At 40.1% G+C, this 22,890-nt stretch overlaps 1 protein-coding gene across 4 annotated transcripts; it reads left to right on the top strand.

Annotated features, from left to right (window-relative positions):
- Positions 1–272: 272 nt before the first annotated feature.
- On the top strand, positions 273–22,561 carry LOC125019762 (C-type lectin domain family 4 member G-like). Of its 4 annotated transcripts, none has more exons than XM_047604734.1 (11): positions 273–550; positions 1,126–1,236; positions 1,529–1,576; positions 1,685–1,738; positions 1,832–1,894; positions 15,830–15,892; positions 20,135–20,197; positions 20,291–20,353; positions 20,659–20,801; positions 21,364–21,476; positions 22,290–22,561. In XM_047604734.1, the coding sequence occupies exons 1-11, from the start codon at positions 406–408 to the stop codon at positions 22,420–22,422; spliced, it is 999 nt and encodes a 332-aa protein (XP_047460690.1). In that variant the 5' UTR covers positions 273–405; the 3' UTR covers positions 22,423–22,561. The 4 variants fall into 4 exon arrangements, with proteins under 4 accessions (XP_047460690.1, XP_047460691.1, XP_047460693.1 ...); XM_047604735.1 differs by lacking the exons at positions 15,830–15,892; positions 20,135–20,197; positions 20,291–20,353; positions 20,659–20,801; positions 21,364–21,476 and adding exons at positions 1,988–2,050; positions 2,144–2,206; positions 2,300–2,362; positions 2,655–2,797; positions 11,265–11,371 and having other exon boundaries at positions 315–550; XM_047604737.1 differs by lacking the exons at positions 15,830–15,892; positions 20,135–20,197; positions 20,291–20,353; ... (1 more) ...; positions 21,364–21,476; positions 22,290–22,561 and adding exons at positions 1,988–2,050; positions 2,144–2,206; positions 2,300–2,362; ... (1 more) ...; positions 11,265–11,366; positions 11,668–11,939 and having other exon boundaries at positions 318–550.
- The last annotated feature ends 329 nt before the right edge of the window (positions 22,562–22,890 follow it).

Below are 22,890 nucleotides of genomic sequence, written 5' to 3'. Positions count from 1 at the left end.
CGCTGCACCCTACCAGCCAGTGAAAGTCTATTTTCATTCCCGAGACTGATGGAAGTAGATTGATTTCATACGTGGATGTCATTGAGTGATTGACTACTGTACCAAGATATTTAACGTTTGAGCAGTTTAAATGAAAAGGAATGTCAGATTGAGATGTTTGGGAGGCTTGTTTGTGCAGAGGAAAAAAAACACTTCTTTGAAAATTTAGTTTAAACCCTGAAAAAGTGCCAAATTCTTCTAGGATGGACACAACTATGTGGGCAGGGTTAATACAGAGCGTTTTAAAGAAGTCTGAGTTGTTGTTTGTTCTTCTGCTACTTCCTCATTACTGTCTTTTAAAAAGTGTCTCATCAGAAAGAAACAAGTCAGACAGAGAAGCCTGGTCAAAGAGTTTCACCCCTCAAGATGTCTAGAGAAACTAAAGCTGCAGCGGATTTGAGGGTGAAATATGTGAGAGGGGTCCATGAGGATGGAAGAGAGAGAGAGCAGAGCGAGGTGGAGGTCTTAGAGGATGGAGAGCAGCTACCTGATCTGAGTTTACAAAGAGCTGGTAAGGAGAAAACCATGAACATTTCAAAGTAAAAGCTGTGTTTGGGTATTTGAGGTATTTGTGAAGATTACTTTTATGTCTTTAGTTAGTTTGACTTTTGTAGAGGATCATGTAGAAGACCATATCACATTATATTCTAACAGTTTTTAGTCCCTGTACGTAAAGTATAAACACAATGAACTTATCCGAGTCATTTTCAGGTCACTCTATGGTGAAATGTCTTTCAGTTCAAATGTCAGTAAATCTATTTTGAGTTCTATTTCTGTTTCTGTTGTCAGACACAACGTGTTAAACTCCATGTTAACCAGGAGTTACTTCAGAGTCATTTCAAAGCTGCTGCTCTGCACGGATAAAATCCTGATTTTATGACCAACGTCATCTGAGTTAAAGACTATGTCAGGATTGATCTCACAAAACTAAACATTATTTAGAACAGTAGGTGGCGTTTGGAGCTATTTTCAACCAATGAAATGCAGATTTCACACATTATTGTCACATTATTTAGTTTCCAGCTCCCAGACGTGTTTGTGTGTATTATCTCTTTAATGAATTGATTTCTCTGTGTATTTCTGCAGGAAAACAAACCCAGAAAAACCTCCCAGCTGTGAACAGAAGAGGTTTCAGAGCTTTTGAAGTGATGCTTGGAGTGATGTATCTCCTGATTCTGGCTGGAGTTGTGATACGCTGTGAGGAGCTTTATTCCACCATGTTGGATATTTTATTATTTTCTACATATTAGCTGCTCTTGACCTGAAATAACTTTGGTTTCCTTGATAAACTCATTTAATATCTCAGTCAGAAACAGGAAGCTGAGTCAGTTACATACACACAGGAGGTTAAAGTGGATTTACCATGTAAATAAGTTCCAGATTAAGAAATATGACAATAACATTTAATACTGCACAGGATGAAACATAATTCTGGGAATATTTTAAAGGGGAATGTGTTGATATGTTTTGTTTGTTCCATTCTGACCAGATATTTCAGTTACTCTGGAAAAAGACCAGCTGAAAAACAAAGTTTCAGGTAAGAAAAGTAAAACTATACGTGCAACTTCACACTTCATAATATTCCTGATTATTGTAACTTTGTGTTACTGTTTTAATGATTGTAATTGTTCTCAACACCTTGAAGCCAACAAGAGCCAGTTACAGGATGAAGTAAAGAGCCTGAACACAGAGACTCATGGTGAGAAACATATAACCTGACTGTCACCCTTCATAGTAAAACTCAACATTTTCACATTGTTTTACTCTTTTATCAACTATTTTTGTTCTAAAGAGCTGAAAACCAACAACAGCCAGTTACAAGATGAAGTAAAGAGACTGAACACAGAGACTCATGGTGAGAAACATATAACCCGACTGTCACCCGTCATAGTAAAACTCAACATTTTCACATTGTTTTACTCTTTTATCAACTATTTTTGTTCTAAAGTCCTGAGAGCCAACAACAGCGAGTTACAGGATGAAGTAAAGAGACTGAACACAGAGACTCATGGTGAGAAACATATAACCTGACTGTCACCCTTCATAGCAAAACTCAACATTTTCACATTGTTTTACTCTTTTTTCAACTATTTTTGTTCTAAAGTCCTGAAAACCTACAACAGCCAGTTACAGGATGAAGTAAAGAGACTGAACAAAGAGACTCATGGTGAAAAACATATAACCTGACTGTCACCCTTCATAGCAAAACTCAACATTTTCATATTGTTTTACTTTTTTATCAACTATTTTGGTTCTAAAGAGTTGAAAACCAACAACAGCCAGTTACAGGATGAAATGAAGAAGCTAAACGATGCGACTGAAGGTGAGGAAATATTCTAAACTAAGTGAATAATCAGTATTATTGACCTTTAACCTGACTTTATCTTTACTTCTCATTATTACTGTTTATGCTGTCTCAGTATTCCTGGATGGATATTTACGTTGGGGACAGTTATGTATGAATGAGACAGAAAACCTGAGTTAAAATGAAGTATTTATAGAGTGAACAACCTGAAAGGGAAAAGTGACTGACAACTAAATACTGAAACTAGAAGACTTATCAGTCTGATTCTGAGTGACATGAAACCTGTCTTTAAAACATGTTTGACATCAAGGGAAGTTGTGTCCTGAAGAATGGAAGAGACTTGGCAGCAGCTGTTACTTTAAATTCACTGGAGAGAAAACTTGGGATGAGAGCAGGACAGACTGTCAGAGTAAAGGAGCTGATCTGGTGACAATAAACAACAAAGAGGAGCAGGTGAGTTTGTTAAGATAAGTGTACATATGTGTGGACTAAAGAATAAAAATACAGGAATGTCAAAAAAGATATATAAAAACCTATATTACAAATCTACAAGGCAGTGTTCAGGTAAAAAGTGGGTATGCTTATAAATATATGTATATGTTCACACATCTCTATTGGCAGGGAGATGCAGACAGTGCAAAACAGCAGGTACATAATAGAAATATGTATGTACACGAGGTTAGGATTGAAAGGAGTCAGTGCAAAACAGCAGGTATAAGAAATTATATGTATATGTAAGAGATATTGCACGTGGGTAGTTGTGTAGTTGTGGGTCTACTGGGAGCCGACCTGGTTGTAGAGTCTGCTCTGTGCGCCCCCTATTATTTTAATGATTTTTGAAAGGGTTAGGTTGAGAAAGAGCAGATCGTTTTTTGACGAGATTTGATCTCACCTGGGTGAACCACATTCTCCCCATAAACACCACTTGTACAAATTTGAAGATTTTAAAAAGGCTCTGCTTAATTTTTTTGGCACTAGTGGTGTCGCGGTGGAGTCTGTGAAGTCCCCCTGGCGATGATCCTCTCTGTCCGATTTTTGCGCTCCTGGCTGGCTCGCCAATAAATGTTGTATCAAGTTGTAACAAATATGAGACCTTTGTCAAAGAAAGCACCTGGCAGTTGTCCAGTTCAGCCTGGTGGAGTCTTCTCTTTGGAGTCTCAAAGAAATCGTCAGGTCTCGGCATTCAGAGCATCAGAGTGGAGCAACATTACAGTGCACACAAAGTACACCACAATCCTACTCTGTGTAGGATGCCTTTGTTCCTGTCTTTAATACTTTTGGGGTCTCACGGGTTACACCTTCTGTCCATCTCCTATATTTGGGGCACACCCTTATACCAGCCCCTGAAAAGCCCGGCGCTGATGGAGCTTTCCAGGGCTCTGACAGTCTCATGTAGGGGGGGTGAGAGGTGTTGTCCATGATTGATGACGGCTTTGCCAATATCCTCCTTTCCCTACCACCTCCACAGGCTCCAGACTGCAGCCCAGGACTGAGCCTGTCTAATGTTGTCTTGTTACGAAAACATGATTACCTATACACAGTAATTATACACACACACACATACACATATAAATACATACATACATAGGCACACATATCCATACTGTACATACACAAACACACAACGCGTATACAAAAGGAGAAAACAAAACAAACAAACAAACAAAAAACAACAACACAAGATACTAACCACTATAAAAAGATAAAAATAAATAAACAACGTATCTTATCACACTTGGTGCACCCAAACATCTTCCACATCCCACACCACATCGAAAACTCCAGGGACTTTGTGAACAAAGTCAAGGACATCACACTGGACCCAGAAGAAACCATCGTGTCCTTTGATGTCACCTCTCTGTTCACCTGCATCCCCACGAGAGAAGCCACGGATGTAGTAAGGAAAAGACTACAAAAGGATGACACCTTGGCCTCAAGAACCAACCTCATCCCAGAACAAGTCTGTGTGTTACTTGACCTGTGCCTGACCACCACCTACTTTCAGTTCAATGGAGGTTTCTACAGGCAAAAACACGGCTGTGCGATGGGGTCCCCAGTGTCACCGATCGTGGCCAATCTCTACATGGAGGAAGTAGAGACCAGAGCTCTGGACACCTTTGCAGGTTCCACTCCCACCCACTGGTACAGATATGTGGACGACACCTGGGTTAAAATCAAGACAAAGGAGGTGGAATCTTTCACTAAACACATCAACACAGTGGACAGCAACATCAAGTTTACCAGGGAGGACATCAGAGGGGCCTGTCTGGCCTTTTTGGACTGTTTGGTACGTGTTGAAGAAGATCGAAGCCTCAACATAGAAGTAAATAGGAAACCCACACACACAGATCAACACCTGTTATTTGACTCACACCACCCCCTGGAACACAAACTGGGAGTCATCAGAACCCTCCAGCACCGAGCACAGACTGTCCCCACCAGACAGGATGGCAAGGACAAGGAGGGAACACACATTAAACAAACCCTCAAGACATGCGGATATCCCAACTGGGCCTTTGTCAAAGGCTCAAAAAGATATCCCAGGAAGGACAGGGAACAGGAACAAAACAGAAGGAAGAACATCACCATCCCCTACATAGCTGGGGTATCAGAGAAACTAAGGAGAATTTTTGGTAAACACCGCATCCCAGTTTATTTCAAACCTGGAAACACCCTAAGACAGAAACTGGTCCACCCCAAGGACAAAACACCTAGACAGAAACAGAGCAATGTAGTGTACGCGGTTCAGTGTAGCGAGGAATGTACAGACCTGTACATTGGGGAAACCAAACAACCCATACACAAGCGCATGGCCCAACACAGGAGAGCCAGCTCATCAGGAAACGACTCAGCAGTCCACCTCCACCTGAAGGACAAAGGACACTCCTTTGAGGATACCAACGTCAAAGTCCTGGCCAGAGAGGACAGATGGTTTGAGAGAGGAGTTAAGGAAGCCATCTATGTCAAAATGGAGAAACCTTCTCTAAACAGAGGAGGTGGACTGAGATTTAATTTACCAACTATTTATAATTCAGTTTTGACTTCTGTCCCCAAGAAGTTTCAACAACATTCACACATTGAGCCTCCAGGTTCCCATGGAAAATAGCCTCGTTAGAGCTCTATTCATAGGGTAAGTTAGCCTAGGCACACAGTTCCCCCCATTCAAGGACAGGTAAGTATCAGCCATTATGGTAATTAGTGACACCAGTTTCTGGTCAAGCAAGTTTCTGGTGGGTGCTACCCACAGAGTTTTTCCTATTTAAACCTCAATTTCCCACTAGTTCATCAGAACTGAAGAAGCTACTCGGATGAGTGGCGAAACGTCTTCAAGAAATTCTACAAGTCCAGCTGACCTTATTCAACGCTTTTTTGGATTACCATGACCTGGATGACTGAGAACCTTCACAGACATATCCCTGTACCTCTGAAAAATAGTGTCTTTGTACTTTATTTTAAACTGTTTCATATTTGGACATTTCTTCAACTCCATAGTGAACTTGTTCCATAGTCTCATCCCGCTGACTGAAACACAAAAACCTTTTCTGTTTGTGCGAATTAATGTTAAATTAAAGTTACTTTTACCCCTTAAATTATATGTCCCCTCATGAATACTAAATCATTTCTGTATATTTGTTGGTTACAGATTATTTTTTGCTTTAAACATTATTTGAGCTGTTTGATAGCCCACGATATCTGTAAATTTTAGTAATTTGGACTTTAGGAATAATGAGTTTGTGTGTTCCTGGTAGCCAGCATTGTGAATTATTCGTATTGCCCTTTTTTGCATGATGGTTAGTGGGCGTAGAGATATTTTGTAGTTGCTGCCCCAAACTTCTGCACAGTATTGAAAATATGGTGAGACCAGGGAACAGTTAAGAGTGTGGAGTGATTTCTGATCCAAAACCTTTTTAGCTTAATTTATTATTGCAATGGTTCTTGAGACTTTCCTTTGTACATGTTTGATGTGTGATTTCCAGTTGATTCTATCATCTATGATTACCCCCGAAAATTTCATGAACTCTTTCTATTTCAACTCCATCTATTGACACTGACCCCTGGGGTACCCCACAAGCAATGTCCAAACACGGAGAAACACAGTCACCCAATTTCACAAACTGCTGTCTCCCGCTTAGATAACTTTTCACCCAATCCAGCACTATTCCCCTGATGCCATGTCTTTCCAGTTTCTTGATCAACATTTCATGACTGATTGTGTCGAAAGCTTTTTTTTAAATCAATGAATATTCCAACAGCATATTGCTTGTGATCTATTGGATTTGTGGTTTCTTCTATTGCCTCTATTAATGCCAGTGATGTAGCTCTGTTTGATCAAAACCCATACTGATTCTCTACAAGTATTTTATTCTTCTCTAAAAATGCATCCAGTCTGCTGTTAAAGAGTTTTTCCAGAATTGTTTTGCGAATTGTGGTAACAAGGAGACAGGTCTACAGTTTGTGAAATGACGTTTGTTTCCAGCCTTAAACAGAGGTATGACTTTAGCTATTTTCATTTTTTGAGGGAATGAACCGGTTTGAAATGATAAGTTACAGATGTATGTTAACGGCTTTGAAATTCCCCCAGTGACCTTTTTAACTAGTGACATATTGATATCATTTAAGTCAGTGGACTCTTTGTTCTTACACTTTTTAACAACACTCAAAATTTTACTTTCATCCACTGCTTGTAGAAACAATGCGCTATGATTCCTCTCTACCAAAGATTCATCATATGTACCTGAGTCAGGGATTTTTATTGCAAGGTCAGGTCCCACACTTACAAAGAAGTCATTGAGGCTGTTTGCCACCTCTTTCATGTTATAGTTTTCAATATCCTTATCCATGAAGTACTTAGGCAGACTATTTTGTTTAGATCCCCTTCTTATTAGATTATTTCATATTTTCCATATTCCTTTAATGTTATATTTATTATCATCTAATATCCTCTTATAGTAATCATTCTTACTTGCGCTTGTAATATTAGTTAACTTATTTTTATATTTTTTATATCTATATTCTGCCTCTTTAGTTCTCTTTCTTATGAAATCTCTGTAAAGTGAATTTTTCTTTTTACAGGCATTTTGTAGACCTTTTGTAATCCAAGGACAATTTGTGTTACATTTTCCGTTGTATTTTTTGAATGGACAATGCTTATCATACAATGAGGAGAATATTCATAAAAACTCATTATATGCACAGTCTACATCCTTATAAAAATAGTTTTATTATCTTTTTGAAAATGCACTTTTCCATCCACTCATTGAATGCATCCATACTTGACCCCGGTGCTCTATAAATACAGCTAACAATAACATTTTTATTTTTCCCCATGCAAATTTCAATTGTTAAGCATTCAAGCAAATTATCAATCACAGTTGTCATTTCATCCAATACCCTGAAGTCTAAAGATTTATCAATGAACATAGCAACTCCTCCACCACCCTTATTTTGTCTGTTTTTATACCTGAATTCATACCCCTCTAGTTCAAATTCTTTACCTTTTTCACTGACAATCCATGTTTCGGATATTGCTATTATACTGAATGGCTTATCAAATATATGTAAATAATTCTTTATGTTGTTGAAATTTGCGGTAACACTTTCTTTTTTTTTTTTTTTTTGTCTGCATTTGTCTACATAGTTGAACACCACAGGGTGTCAACATTATATGAGTGTAGTGACCTTGTGTGGCAGGGAGGGCAGTGCTACACCTCAGTGGATAGAGGGGGGGAACAAAGGAAAGAAAAGATGTAGAAGGATGGACAGTGGAGGAGATACATGTGGTGCTAGTAGGAACTAGTGGAGTGCAGGGTTCTGTGCTTCCCAAGTCACCTCACTCAAGTATGACTGGGTACAGTCATCTCTGGAGAGATGAGAGAGTCCAGGGGGGGGTAAGGGTGTCCCAATGGAAGGAGAGAAGTCTGCCATAGGGCACGTAGTGATAGAGTGAAAACGGTAACACTTTCTATGAAGGTTGTATTTATAATGCCCTATGAATGCACTCATAATATTTTATAAGGTGTCTATAAAGCATTGTAATGTTCATTTTTACCATCTATACATATTCACAAGTCGTCATCACCAACTTCATGATGCATTATGACAACTGGTTAGGAATGATTTTAATCTGAATAGTGCATTATAAATATGTCAATATCTGCCTAGTCACTTGTTAATTTTATGATGCATCATAACTACTTTGCTTTGCTAAATGTGTATAGGGATGCATAATGAGTTTTGACTTCTACAATAATCCTTTATATCTGTAGTTATAAGTATATGTAATAAAGTTATAATAATGTATACATCTCCCTACAGCACACAGTTATAAACAGCTATGCAATTTCATAAGTGCTATTTGTCAGCTCTAAGTAAAGTGACAAGAATATGACACTATTATTAACAGATATAAGTTACTATGAGTAATTAAAAGGGGCAATGAACTAAGTACTGAGTCGTGCATCTTTACCCCATATACACAATATTATAAATGACAATGTTAATATCATAGGTGTTATTTGTCAGCTTTAGGTAAAGTAGAGCAAATGAGGTGTTGTTATAAATAGATATAAAATTAATATAAACAAATATGTGGCACAATGAAATAAGAGCCTGGACAGTAAAGACAAAAGGAATGTATTTAGTTCACTTTATTTTCATTTAAACCAACACACATAATCAGAATGATCATCAATGCTCTGAGCACATTACACAAACACGTGAAACACGTGAAACGGGCCACAAAAGTGGCACGGCGTGGTCCTAGAGATGTAGCTCTTAAAAGTGCCTTTGGGTTGGTGGGGTAATTCAGGGTCAAAGGTCGGGAGATGGTTTGACAGCAACTACAAGAAGAACAGAGGCAAATCATTGACCCGCGTATACTGCTCCAGGTCCGCGACTCTGCCTTCTAGATAAGTGATAGGCTTATCTTTTTCGGCGTTCTGCAGCCTCAGAGCCTTCACTTCCTCGACTAGGTTCAGAATACTCTTTTGCTGCAGCCGGACAGCCGACACTTCCTCTGAGATGAAGTCTAGTGATTTTTTAATATCACCAACTTCCTCTACCGTTTTTATTGGCACAATAAAGCTGTTTGCCCGTAACCCTGCCGTCACCGGCCAGGTCCGTAGCGGTACGGTTAGCTGTTAGCCTTCAGTAGTCCTCACGTCCTGCAGACAGCCTTGCGTTGCGTTCAGAGTACCATGAAATTCATAGACTATGAAATTGCCTCTGCACAAGGATGCTGGTAGACTGTAGCAGTTTAATGTGCACAAGACTAACCACACACATGGTACACTCGTCCAGTCTCTGCAGCAGGTGGAGTCTGCTTTGGCCATTCTTGCATAATGCTGGAGTGTTGTCAGTCCAGTCCAGGTTCTTGTTTAGGTGAACACCCAGGTACCTGTGAGAGTTCACTATCTCAATGTCCATTCCCTGGATGTTCACCAGTGGCAGGGGAATGGCTTTGCTCTGGTAGATTTCCACAACCAGCTCTTTGGTTTTACCCACATGAATCCGGAGGTGGTTCCGCTGGCACCAGGCAACAAAGTTCTGGTTCAGTTCTCAGTACTCCCTTTCATCTCCATTGTTGTTGATGAGAGCGACGATGGCTGAGTCGTCCGAGAACTTCTTTAGGTGACATTCGGTTATGTGGTGGGGGAAGTCGGCTGTGTAGATGGTGTAGAGCAGAGGGGCCAGGAGTGTCCCCTGTGGCGCCCCCGTGCTGCAGATCACTGTGTCCGACACGCAGTCCTCTGTGGTCTGTTGGACAGGAAATCCAGGAGCCAGGCTGACAGCTGTTGGTGCACCCCCACGTGGTCCAGCTTGTACCTCAGGAGTTCTGGCTGAATGGTGTTAAAGGCACTGGAGAAATCATAGAACATGATTCTCACAGTGCTTCCAGACTTCTCGAGGTGGGACAGGGTTCTCTGCATGGGGAAGATGAGAGCATCCTCAGGTCCGATGCCAGGCTGGTAGGCGAACTGGAGTGGGTCACCGATTGAGATCACCAGGGGGTGCCGTTGTTGGAGGACCAACCTCTCCAGTGGGTGTGCTGGGGGGGCTGTAGTGCTGGAGTTGTTGTGTCCTAAGATGGTTTTGAGACTCCTGACCCAACTGACATCACTCTGCTGCAGCTTTTCCCCCATCCTCCTCCTGTAGCTACTTTTCCCCTCCCTGATCGTCCTCCTCAGTTCTTCTTGGACAGTCTTCATCTGCTCCCTATCCCCCAACTTGAAAGCCCTCTTTTTATCCTTGAGAACCTTGATGTCAGAGGTAATCCATGGTTTATTGTTGGAGAACAGTCTTACAGTCCTGGTGGGCATGGTGACGTCTCCACAAAAGTTTATGTAATCACTGACACAGCTGGTGAGACTGTGGATGTCAAGGCAGTCCTTTAAAGTGTCCTTTAATGTGTGTGTGATCTTTGTGGTAACTAACAGTGACCTGTTACTTGTGTTTCTGAACTGTTTCCTGTTTGAACTTTGATCAGTTTCTTTGTCAGGTTAAAACTTTGTATTCATCAACTATAACATGAGGATCATTTTAAACACCTGAATATAATTTACAGAGTTCAGACTGTGGACTTTAGAGCTACATTTAGTGTTTGTAGGTTTGTTACTGCCCATTTTCTGTGGAGTGCTTGAATATATATCAGAGATGAAATGAGTTGAGTTTCTCAATAATATTAGAAGGTCAAGTTTTTCCACCAGTGCTGATAATTCATGTCTTGAAAGGACACACTGTAACAACTAGTTATTTTTCTTATTTGGAAGAACGGTATATTCCTTCATTCTCTTCTAATTGTTTTCTTCTTAGAAAAATCCCTGAACAGCTGCAACACATTCAGTTCTTCCTTCAGACAAAGTCAACAGACTATAACAGAGATACTGAGTTACAACTGAAACTATTTTATCTCATCAACTAGGAATTTGTCAGAAGTCTGAGCATGAATGAAGAGTCCTGGATCGGTCTACAGAATACATGGACATCTCAAGGATGGAAATGGGTGGATGGATCACCACTGACAGTAACGTGAGACAGTTTTTCTTTCTATTTAAACAAACACCATGAAATAAAATGAAGGAAACTGATTGTTTGAATGAACAGCTCTTGTTGAACTCTCTTCGTCTGCAGTCTGTGGTGAGGTTCAGTTACAACAACGTTCAGTTACAATGATTCAAAGTTGTTTTTGGGTGTCACTAATTCCATCAAACATTCTAAGAAAGACAGTGAACATATTTAAAATATTTAAGAAGAAAGTCAGTTTTATTAGAATGTGACAATAATGAGTTTCAATCCTTTTAATCAATATATTATTTTTCATTCAGGTTCTGGGCAACTGGAGAACCACATTACAGCAACACAGTATGTTGCAATCAACAAGGACAATGGACAAGCTCATATTACAGTTCAAAGAAAAAGAACTGGATCTGTGAGAAATAGATTTCCTGCTTCCATTGATGAAGGAGGGATGTACAGTGTTGGGACTGAATGAAATCTGACCAAAGAGTCTCTGTTTTCTCTCTTCTGGTTCTGTGTGACATGAACACAGCCTCTAATAAAGGCATTAATAGAGTTAAACCTTTGTATCTCTACATTACATGAACTGGAAAAACTTATCTTACAACTTTCTGTCTTTGCTTGTATTTGAATGTGCTGTATGTATGATGTTTAAGTCCAGTGTAATGAACATATTGTATATCAGCTACCTGTGTTGTGGTTTTCACTGCTGCTACTTCCTGTCTACTGTCTGTTGAAAGCTGCCTGACTCAGGATGAAACAACCAGAGAGTGGAGCTTAAACCACTTCCTGTCCTAATGATGAGAATGGAACATTTGTAACATTCCCCAGGTGACGTAGAAGTACAGGAATAGAAAATATAGAAACAGTTTCATTCCATATATTCAGGGTTCATTCAATATATTTAAAGATTAACTTCCTGAACAGCATGCCATCATATGTATATATGTCAGAGTTGGTGGTGAGGTGTTGAGGTGAGGACCCAAGTGCAGGACAAACGGTGAGGCAGACAAGGAATCCAGGAAAAGGAGGGTTTTAATGGAAATGAACAAAAAGTGCTGCGTTGAAGCAGGAAATACAAAAATCAAAAGAATGATGAGCATGTCACGGAGCAAAATCATGGAGACAAGGACCGTGGTGAGGAGACAACATGAGTAACATTAACAACACGACAGAGAACAAAGGGAAAGGCAGGGCTATATATACACAAGAGGGCTCAGGGCTGACAAGACACAGGTGAGACCAATAAGCAATCACACACGAGGAAACACAACAGACAGGAAATCAACTACTTAGCAAAATAAAACAGGAAACACAGAACAAGACACAGACATCAAGACTGAAACACGAGGCACGACAGACAGGAAGTTAAGAAACTCAACAAAATAAAACAGGAAACTCAAAACCATGATCACAAAATAAAAGAACCAGGACAATATATATACACACATGAATCCCATTCACACATAGTCAGAGGTAAGAGTCACTGAGAATTATTGCACATGATGTGGAAATTATTGCATGGATGTATTTGACATTGTTGTGGGAATTATTCACAGAGTCATGCAGTTCCTGTAAAGAGGGGATGGGGCAGCTGATGATCCTCTGGAGCTGCAGTGCAGCTGGAACCACACACAGATACAGAAGGTGAGGATGTTCTCTATGGAGCATCGGTAGAAGGACACCAGCAGTCTCTGGGAGAGGTGCTTGTTCCTTAGAGTCTTCAGGAAATAGAGTCTCTGCTGTGTCTTTCTGACGATGGCTCTGGTGTTGGTGCTCCAGGTCAGGTCATCCTCCAGGTGAACACCCAGGAAGCGAAAGTTGGAGACCCTCTCCACACAGTCCACTTCCCTCCTCCTGAAGTCTAGGATGATCTCCTTCATCTTGGTGGTGTTCAGGATGAGGACCTGGGATGAGGTCTCTGTGCTCCCCTTAGTCCCGGTATGCCGACTCGTCTCCACCTGTGATGAGCTCCACCACGGTGGTGTCATCAGTAAACTTCATGATGCTGTTGCTGGGGTGAGTGGAGGTGCAGTCATGTGTAGAGTGGAGGGTGTAGAGGAGGGGGCTCAGCTCACAGTCCTGAGGGGAGCTGGTGCTGAGGCTGATGGCTGAGGAGACATGGAGGCCCATTCTCACCCTCTGAGAGCCATCAGTCAGGAAGACCCTGATCCAGAGGCAGACGGAGTCAGAGATCCCAGTTCAGACACCAGTCTGTGGGGGAGGAGTGTATTGAATGCAGAGCTAAAGTCCACCAGGAGCAGCCGTGAGTAGCTCCCCTGCTGCTCCAGGTGGGACGTAGCAGCGTGTAGGACTGTGGCTACGGCGTCCTCCATGGACCTGTTGGCTCTGTAGGCAAAGTGGTGAGGCTCAGAACCAGGGTGAAGGCTGGAGGTGATGTGGGTCTGGACCAGTTCCTGGAAGCACTTTGTAATGAGGGTGTAAGTGCCACTGGACAGTAATCACTGAGACTGCTGATGGTGAAAGGAGCTTTCTGAGGAGATCAGCACCTTTTTACCTTTTTATTCAGACCAGTAGAAAATTCTGAAGGACAAAACTAGAGTCTACTCAGGTCAACTTCTACCAGTCAGCAACAGAGAGCCTCCTGACTTAGTGCTGCTGGGAGTGGTTGGTAAAGGACAGAAAGGACCTGCAGTGGGTGGTGCTATCAGCTCAACACCCCAAATACATCTGGGTGGAACAGACCAGTGTTTTATAGCAGTCTAACCTGAATTAAACACAGTCAAAATGACTTCATATACTGGAACTGAACTGCATATCATCACATTGAATGCTGTTAGTTTCACTTGTAGAACAATATAAATAACTGAAGGGTCACACATCACATTTCCTGTGTCAGAACACCTGCTTCTCTCTCTGGTTCTATGTTTCATATGAAGGAGGCCTCTAATAAAGGCATTTATACCAATATTGCTGCTACTGCTACAAGTTCAGCTTTTGTTTCTTTACATTCTGAGAACAAGAAACATTAAATATCATAAACAACCTCTGGTCTTTGCTTGTATTTTATTGTTCTGTGTGTAAAAGGTGTGGAACTGTAACATAATGCTGATTATCTTAAAGAAGTTTGAGTTGTGGTTTGTGGTGCCGCTACTTCCTGGTTACCCTTTATTAAAAGGTGCGTCATCAGAACGAAACAAGTCAGACAGAGAAGCCTGGTCAAAGAGTTTCACCCCTCAAGATGTCTAGAGAAACTGAAGCTGCAGCAGATTTGAGGGTGAAATATGTGAGAGGGGTCCATGAGGATGGAAGAGAGGGAGAGCAGAGAGAGGTGGAGGTCTTAGAGGATGGAGAGCAGCTACCTGATCTGAGTTTACAAAGAGCTGGTAAGGAGAAAACCATGAACATTTCAAAGTAAAAGCTGTGTCTTCAAGGTATTTTTGAAGATTACTTTTATGTCTTTAGTTAGTCTGGCTTTTGTAGAGGATCATATAGAAGACCATATCACATTATATTCTAACAGTTTTTAGTCCCTGTAAGTAAAGAACAAACACGATGAACTTATCTGAGTCATTTTCAGGTCACTTTATGGTGAAATGTCTTTCAGTTCAAATGTCAGTAAATCTATTTTGAGTTCTATTTCTGTTTCTGTTGTCAGACACAACGTGTTAAACTCCATGTTAACCAGGAGTTACTTCAGAGTCATTTCAAAGCTGCTGCTCTGCACGGATAAAATCCTGATTTTATGACCAACGTCATCTGAGTTAAAGACTCTGTCAGGATTGATCTCACAAAACTAAACATTATTTAGAACAGTAGGTGGCGTTTGGAGCTATTTTCAACCAATGAAATGCAGATTTCACACATTATTGTCATATTATTTAGTTTCCAGCTCCCAGACGTGTTTGTGTGTATTATCTTTTAATGAATTGATTTCTCTGTGTATTTCTGCAGGAAAACAAACCCAGAAAAACCTCACAGCCGTGAACAGAAGAGGTTTCAGAGCTTTTGAAGTGATGCTTGGAGTGATGTATCTCCTGATCCTGGCTGGAGTTGTGATAGGCTGTGAGGAGCTTTATTCCACCATGTTGGATATTTTATTATTTTCTACATATTAGCTGCTCTTGACCTGAAATAACTTTGGTTTCCTTGATAAACTCATTTAATATCTCAGTCAGAAACAGGAAGCTGAGTCAGTTACATACACACAGGAGGTTAAAGTGGATTTACCATGTAAATAATTTCCAGATTTAGAAATATATGGATTACGTTTAATACTGAACAGGATGAAACATAATTCTGGGAATATTTTAAAGGGGAATGCTTTGATATTTTTTCTTTGTTTCATTCTGACCAGATATTTCAGTTACTCTGGAAAAAGACCAGCTGAAAAACAAAGTTTCAGGTAAGAAAAGTAAAACTATACGAGCAATAGAACTTCACACTTCATAATATTCCTGATTGTTGTAACTTTGTGTTACTGTTTTAATGATTGTAATTGTTCTAAAGAGCTGAAAATCAACAACAGCCAGTTACAGGATGAAGTAAAGAGCCTGAACACAGAGACTCACGGTGAGAAACATATAACCTGACTGTGATGGTTATAACACCCACTAATGTAATAATGTCCACAAACGTGATAAACCCCTAATGTCATAGAAAATCTGCAGCTTTTAATGTAATAATCCCACAAACGTAACAGCCGCTGCCTACTACAAACTTAACACGCGATTTCCCACAAATGTAATAACTATTACGTTTGCAGAGATTTATTGCATTTGTGGGGAAGTGAAAATCTTCAACTTTCAATATTGTAATAACTTCCCACAAATGTAATAACGCAAAGAATAATGTTGTTGTGGCTGTTGTTGTCGTTGGTTTGTTTGCCCTGGTTGTTTAGTAAAACCAGTTTCATAAGAGGTTGATATAAACCAAAACAATGCACAGTACAAGCAGCCAACTGGATATACTCTATCCTCGCTAAATACTATGTCTGAAGCATGTAAATAAAAAACCTGTGCATTTCATAAGCCAAGGATTGCAAATGATTTATAAATAAGAAAATGACTTTAACAGAATATTACTGGGACAAAATAAGAGGATAAATAGCATCGCACTTCCAATAGCACTCTACTTCCAAAACAAGTCTGTCACTTTGTAGTGGCCAAAAGTGAGGTGAGCCAGAGTCATCCAAGCTTTCATCCACCTTTTATTCTCGGAGAAAAGTTCTTTGATAGGTTGTGCTAAACCGCTGTTCTGTCCAGCTGCTTTGTACACTTTCACAACACTAATATTGTGTCATGATTTTGAGCTAAATCAAGATGTTCAGGCAGCAAAGGCCTGATATAGATGGAGGGAGGGTGTCTTCCAGTCTAATAATCATGGACAGGAATACCAAAAGCATCACCTGAAAGGCCTGCATCTGCTTCATCAACATGATCTTCATTGTCTTGAGAACGTTTAGCCACTGTGGTATCAGACCTCTCAGCCTGACGGGGATTGGAGAGAGCGGCCTCATCAGGAACAGAGCATTCAGGCTCATGAGGACCGGATTTTCCAGCCTCATCAGGGTTGGAGAGTTCAGGCTCGCCAGCATAAGAGAGTTCAGCCTCATGAGGATCCTCATCACCATCAGAGAGTTCAGCCTCATTATAACTGGGGAATATCCTTAATCTTTCTGCCTCCTGAATTGAGTCAATGTACTGACTAACTGGTCCCCTGAGACTAACCTGGTGCTCTCCGTGTCCTTCAGCAATATAGCCTAGAATGAGAAGAGGCAAATCTTCACTGTAGATGTTTGAAGGTGCTGTTAGAGTTGTTGCATCTGGGCCGAGAGTTGAAATTATTAGCATCTGGACATTGACCATTTCAGAGGCTCTTTGGAGTGAGATGTGGTCCCCATACGTGCCTTGCTGACCCATGTTCTGTAGGTAAGTATCCCAATCACCCTCCACATGATGAGCAAGTGGGGTTCCATGTGTTGTTGGAGGATTTGACTGCAAATCCATGAGAATTTGGTCCCTAAGGGATGTAGATGACCGAAATATCCCAAAGTTCACCAACTGGTCAGCGAGTGCTGCAAACTGACTATCACCATTAGGCTGTGGATCTGGTTCTCTGGAGAAATTGGATGAGTTAAATGACTCTAACCGGTCCTGGTGTGTATAAGGGATCCAGAAGTTTCTGTGTTTTGACTTCTGTCGCCTGCGTTCTTCACCACTGGTCACACTGCTGATGTCCTTGACTGAAAACCACTTCAGGCTACAAGCTTTTTTCCCAAGAGGGGTATACTTCACCTTGTACTTGGAGAGCTTCAGATTTCTTTGTACAATGACTCCATTCACCACGGCATGTTTCTTTGTGAGTCTATGGGTCTAGCACCTCAGCTTCACCAGAACTTCATCATTAACATCACAGACGGATGGAGGATTTGCCATACATGCTTTCTGAACCATTGTTTCATTACAATGCTTAGTTGCATGTTTTACTATTGTTCTCACTCTGTTTCTCTGTTTTTCAAACAAATCCCTTTGTTTTCTTGAAGGAAGCGATGTGTCTGCATTAGCCATTTGGTCATCTACGGTGTCAGGTGATGGATTCATGCTTCGAGCCGCCAGTATGTTGTTGCTTTTACAGCCATGATACACATGGAATGGTGTCATCCAACCCAGCTGTTTTTTAGGGTCTTCATTAAGGACTTGAACATATTTGGGTAAATGACGGACCCAGTTCACCCCTCGTGTTTCGATGTTTATGAGATCATAGAGTATCTTCTTCCTCCTCAATGATCTGTGCATCCTCTCGACCTTTCCCTGGCTTTGAGGGTGATAAGGTGAGCCCTGGATGACTTTAACCTTCATTCTTTCCAGAAGCATCTTCACGGCACCTTTGAACTCACATCCCTGGTCATGTTGTAAAACCTTTGGTGGTCCATGTCCCATGTAAATATCTTCCAAATGCCGAGCTATTTCATGACTGCTTTTCACCTTTAATGGCTTCAGCCACACATATCGACTGAACTCATCCTGCACTGAGGACATATCTGTAGGTGGCTCTCCCATGTGTAACTTTCCATCCTGTCATGTCAGCGAGGTCGATTTGATGTCTTGTCTGAACCTGTTCAACCATAATTGGCTTCAAATGTGTCCTGTTGGGGAATTTTACGTGCAGTAGCTGGTGCCCTGTGGATGAATCCAATGCTTGTTGAAGAGCTTTTTCACTCAACCCAGAGTACGTCTCTCTCAGTCTGATGTTAACTTTTCAGGCACTGGAACCTTTGGTGATGTCAAATCCTTTCTGGGCAAGTTCAGGGATCTCAGACTTCTTCACCAGAATCAAAGAAGCAATGTCATGCGCAGAATCATCTTCAATCTATGAGAACACAAATGTGATATTGTATAAATATTTGTCTACACTGAAGTAATTGTTTCAATTATGATCCAGCCTGTGAAGTGACATGATCCCACACTGACTCTGAGTCACTTGATCACAATGTTTCCTTTTTAAAACTCTTCATAATTTGTCTGGGGAAAGCCGGGTTGAAAGTAGGCCTCACATTTTTCAAATAAACGTCATTTTAAAAGATAGCGTTACAGAGGGAAACATTTTTTGTTGTATCTCACGTGTTCTCTATCAATACCAGGATTAATTTTGTAAAAATGTCGGTGTAATTTGACTTTAAAGAGAGGATGTGCTTTGTTAAGTTTAATTTCATTTAATGTCAGAACGAACAATCAATGTTCGGTACTGTCAGTGACAGACAAACTCATGTGCAGAAGGACGAAAGTAAAACCGGTTACTTTTGTCAGGACAGCGACTCCAGACACTTAAACCTGACTTACTCCTCATCTCAAACTTTAGGATGTGTTAGAGGACTAATTCATAACTTTATTACAAACCTGAAACTGTAAACACAGCTGATTATCCCCCAAAAATTACCAGTGAGTGATTTTACTTTGCGTTGCTGAAAACAGGTTCCTGAATGTAATTCAGTCAAAGTAGAGCCTACGACGAAGGCCCATCCTCATGATTTTTTTGCAGTTCTGTTCGGTCATGCATGATGTAGGCTACATGTTGACTAAGTCAGTAACTTAATATTGGCTCGGAGAAAATCGCTTTGTTACTTTCGCCCTGCGTTACTATCGACATGAGATAGTTCACCACATCAGACACGTAGGCTACTAATTTACAGGAAAATTATTTGCAGTAACATCACAACGTAACTTTACCTACCCTTTTTCTCATCAACCTGTCTGGATTCATTTTGTGATGGAGACCTTAGAACGGTTTGACAGCAAAATGATGTTCTCGATAGGCCTAATGTGTAACATCGAAATGCATCGGAAACAGCAGCAGTCCAGAATGAATAGCTCCAATCTCAGCTTTAATATATGGCGTAGGTCCTTGTCACCATTCAAACGATGAGCTGTAGGCTGGTTTAGAAATTAGTTTGGTCACGTTAGGTCGGAGGGTCAAGGTTATTGACAGAGACATGTTGTGATTGACAGAGGGAAATGGCTTGATAAAAATAATTCACATGACATCTTATTTCAAACTCCTGTCGGCAACAAAAAATATGAAGAAATCTGGATTTATTGCTCATTTGTTGCTTAACACAACACTTGTAAATAGGAAAGAAGGTTTATTTATTCATTTGGATACTATTACATTAAAAGCTGCAGATTTTCTGTTACATTTGTAGTTTCTTACGTCTGTGGACATTATTACATTGGTGGGTGTTACAATGGTTTCACCAAGTGACACATAACATTTCCACACTGTTTTACTCTTTTATGAACCATTTTTGTTCTAAAGTCCTGAAAACCTACAACAGCCAGTTACATGATGAAGTAAAGAGACTGAACAAAGAGACTCATGGTGAAAAACATATAACCTGACTGTCACCCTTCATAGTAAAACTCAACATTTTCACATTGTTTTACTCTTTTATCAACTATTTTTGTTCTAAAGAGCTGAAAACCAACAACAGCCAGTTACAGGATGAAGTAAAGAAGCTAAAAGACGTGATTGAAGGTGAGGAAATATTCTAAACTAAGTGAATAATCAGTATTGTTGACCTTTAACCTGACTTTATCTTTACTTCTCATTATTACTGTTTATGCTGTCTCAGTATTCCTGGATGGATATTTACGTTGGGGACAGTTACGTATGAATGAGACAGAAAACCTGAGTTAAAATGACGTATTTATAGAGTGAACAACCTGAAAGGGAAAAGTGACTGACAAGAAAGATCCTCAACTAAATACTGAAACTAGAAGACTTATCAGTCTGATACTGAGTGACATGAAACCTGTCTTTAAAACATGTTTGACATTAAGGGAAGTTGTGTCCTGAAGAATGGAAGAGACTTGGCTGCAGTTGTTACTTTAAATTCACTGGACAGAAAACTTGGTATGAGAGCAGGAGAGACTGTCAGAGAAAAGGAGCTGATCTGGTGACAATAAACAACAACGAGGAACAGGTGAGTTTGTTCATGTGTGTGATCTTTGTTGTAACTACCAGTGACCTGTTACTTGTGTTTCTGAACTGTTTCCTGTTTGAACTTTGATCAGTTTCTTTGTCAGGTTAAAACTTTCAGGTCCTGAATGAACTGATCCTCTGAGATTTTTATTCATCAACTATAACATGAGGATCATTTCAAACACCTGAATATAATTTACAGAGTTCAGACTGTGGACTTTAGAGCTACATTTAGTGTTTGTAGGTTTGTTACTGCCCATTTTCTGTGGAGTGCTTGAATATATATCAGAGAGATGAAATGAGTTCTGAGTTTCTCAATAATATTAGAAGGTCAAGTTTTTCCACCAGTGCTGATAATTCATGTCTTGAAAGGACAAACTGTAACAACTAGTTATTTGTCTTATTTGGAAGAACAATATATTCCTTCATTCTCTTCTAATTGTTTTCTTCTCAGAAAAATCCCTGAACAGCTGCAACACATTCAGTTCTTCCTTCAGACAAAGTCAACAGACTATAACAGAGATACTGAGTTACAACTGAAACTATTTTATCTCATCAACTAGGAATTTGTCAGAAGTCTGAGCATGAATGAAGAGTCCTGGATCGGTCTACAGAATACATGGACATCTCAACGTTATGTATGGAAATGGGTGGATGGATCACCACTGACAGTAACGTGAGACAGTTTTTCTTTCTATTTAAACAAACACCATGAAATAAAATGAAGTAAACTGATTGTCTGAATGAACAGCTCTTGTTGAACTCTCTTCATCTGCAGTCTGTGGTGAGGTTCAGTTACAACGACTCAGTTTGAAGAAGTCAGGATTCAAAAGTGTTCAAACCTTCAGCCGAGTCAGTTCAGCTGGTTGGATTTGTGTGTTCACTTTGTTTGCTGCACTGTTTCTTATGTCACACAACAAATATTGTTTGTAAATGGAGTTGATCAGAGTGAAGAACATATGAAGGAAGAAGCTGAATTTGATGGTTAGTTACAGAGTTGAATTGAAAGAGCAGCTTCACCATCCAGTTTTCCTGCAGGTCCACTGAGGTACTGCATTAGGCCATGACTCATTCACTATGAATGTTTAAAGCAGGAACATTTAATATCTGTTACAATTTAAAAGTTATTTCAGTTTGTACAAACCTCAGTAAAAGGTCAAAAAGAGAAGCAATAGAGACACTACTGAGCATGTGCAGTGGTCTTAAAAACCTGAACCAGAGGAGGAAGAGAGAAAACATTCCTGGAACATCCAGTTTTAAATGGAATGAGTGAATGGAACCATCTTTGAGTTCAGTGTCCACTTTTCAGGAGATGATCATTCCACACTTTAACCTGTAACTTGTATTTTTGGATGTCACTAATTCCATCAAACATCCTGAGAAAGACATAATGAACATATTTAAAATATTTAAGAAGAGAGTCTGTTTTATTAGACTGTGACAATAATGAGTTTCAGTCCTTTTAATCAATATTTTATTTGTCATGCAGGTTCTGGGCATCAGGAGAACCACAATACAACTATGCAGTATGTTGCAATCAACAAGGACAATGGACAAGCATATATTCCAGTTCAAATAAAAAGAACTGGATCTGTGAGAAACACATTTCCTGCTCCCCTTGATGAAGGAGGGATGTACAGTGTTGGGACTGAATGAAATCTGACCAAAGAGTCTCTGTTTTCTCTCTTCTGGTTCTGTGTGACATGAACACAGCCTCTAATAAAGGCATTAATAGAGTTAAACCTTTGTATCTCTACATTACATGAACATTGTATGATCCATCATCTGATCATTAACATGTTTAATTCCGAAAAACTCCATGAGAGCAAAACTTTAGGAAACTTCCTTCTAGTTTTGTCTTTGCAGGAAGTTCAAGCATCAGGAATCATTTATTATGTGAGAGCAAACCGAAATGTAGTAGTAGTGCAAAATACAATAAAATAAGCACTATAAAAATCTAACTATTGCTGTACAGGTGTGTACATATAAGTAAGTCAGCATCAAACCTTGTGAACAAACAGTGTCAGTCTGAATGTTTTGAGCCCAGTTGAGTTAAATGATTGGATGCATCATCATCTGTGTGTCTGCTT

Source organism: Mugil cephalus, chromosome 14 (genome assembly GCF_022458985.1).
Source record: "Mugil cephalus isolate CIBA_MC_2020 chromosome 14, CIBA_Mcephalus_1.1, whole genome shotgun sequence".
Taxonomy (NCBI): domain Eukaryota; kingdom Metazoa; phylum Chordata; class Actinopteri; order Mugiliformes; family Mugilidae; genus Mugil; species Mugil cephalus.
The sequence above is the reverse complement of the archived record's forward strand: the minus strand, read 5'-3'. Positions and strand labels throughout refer to the sequence as shown.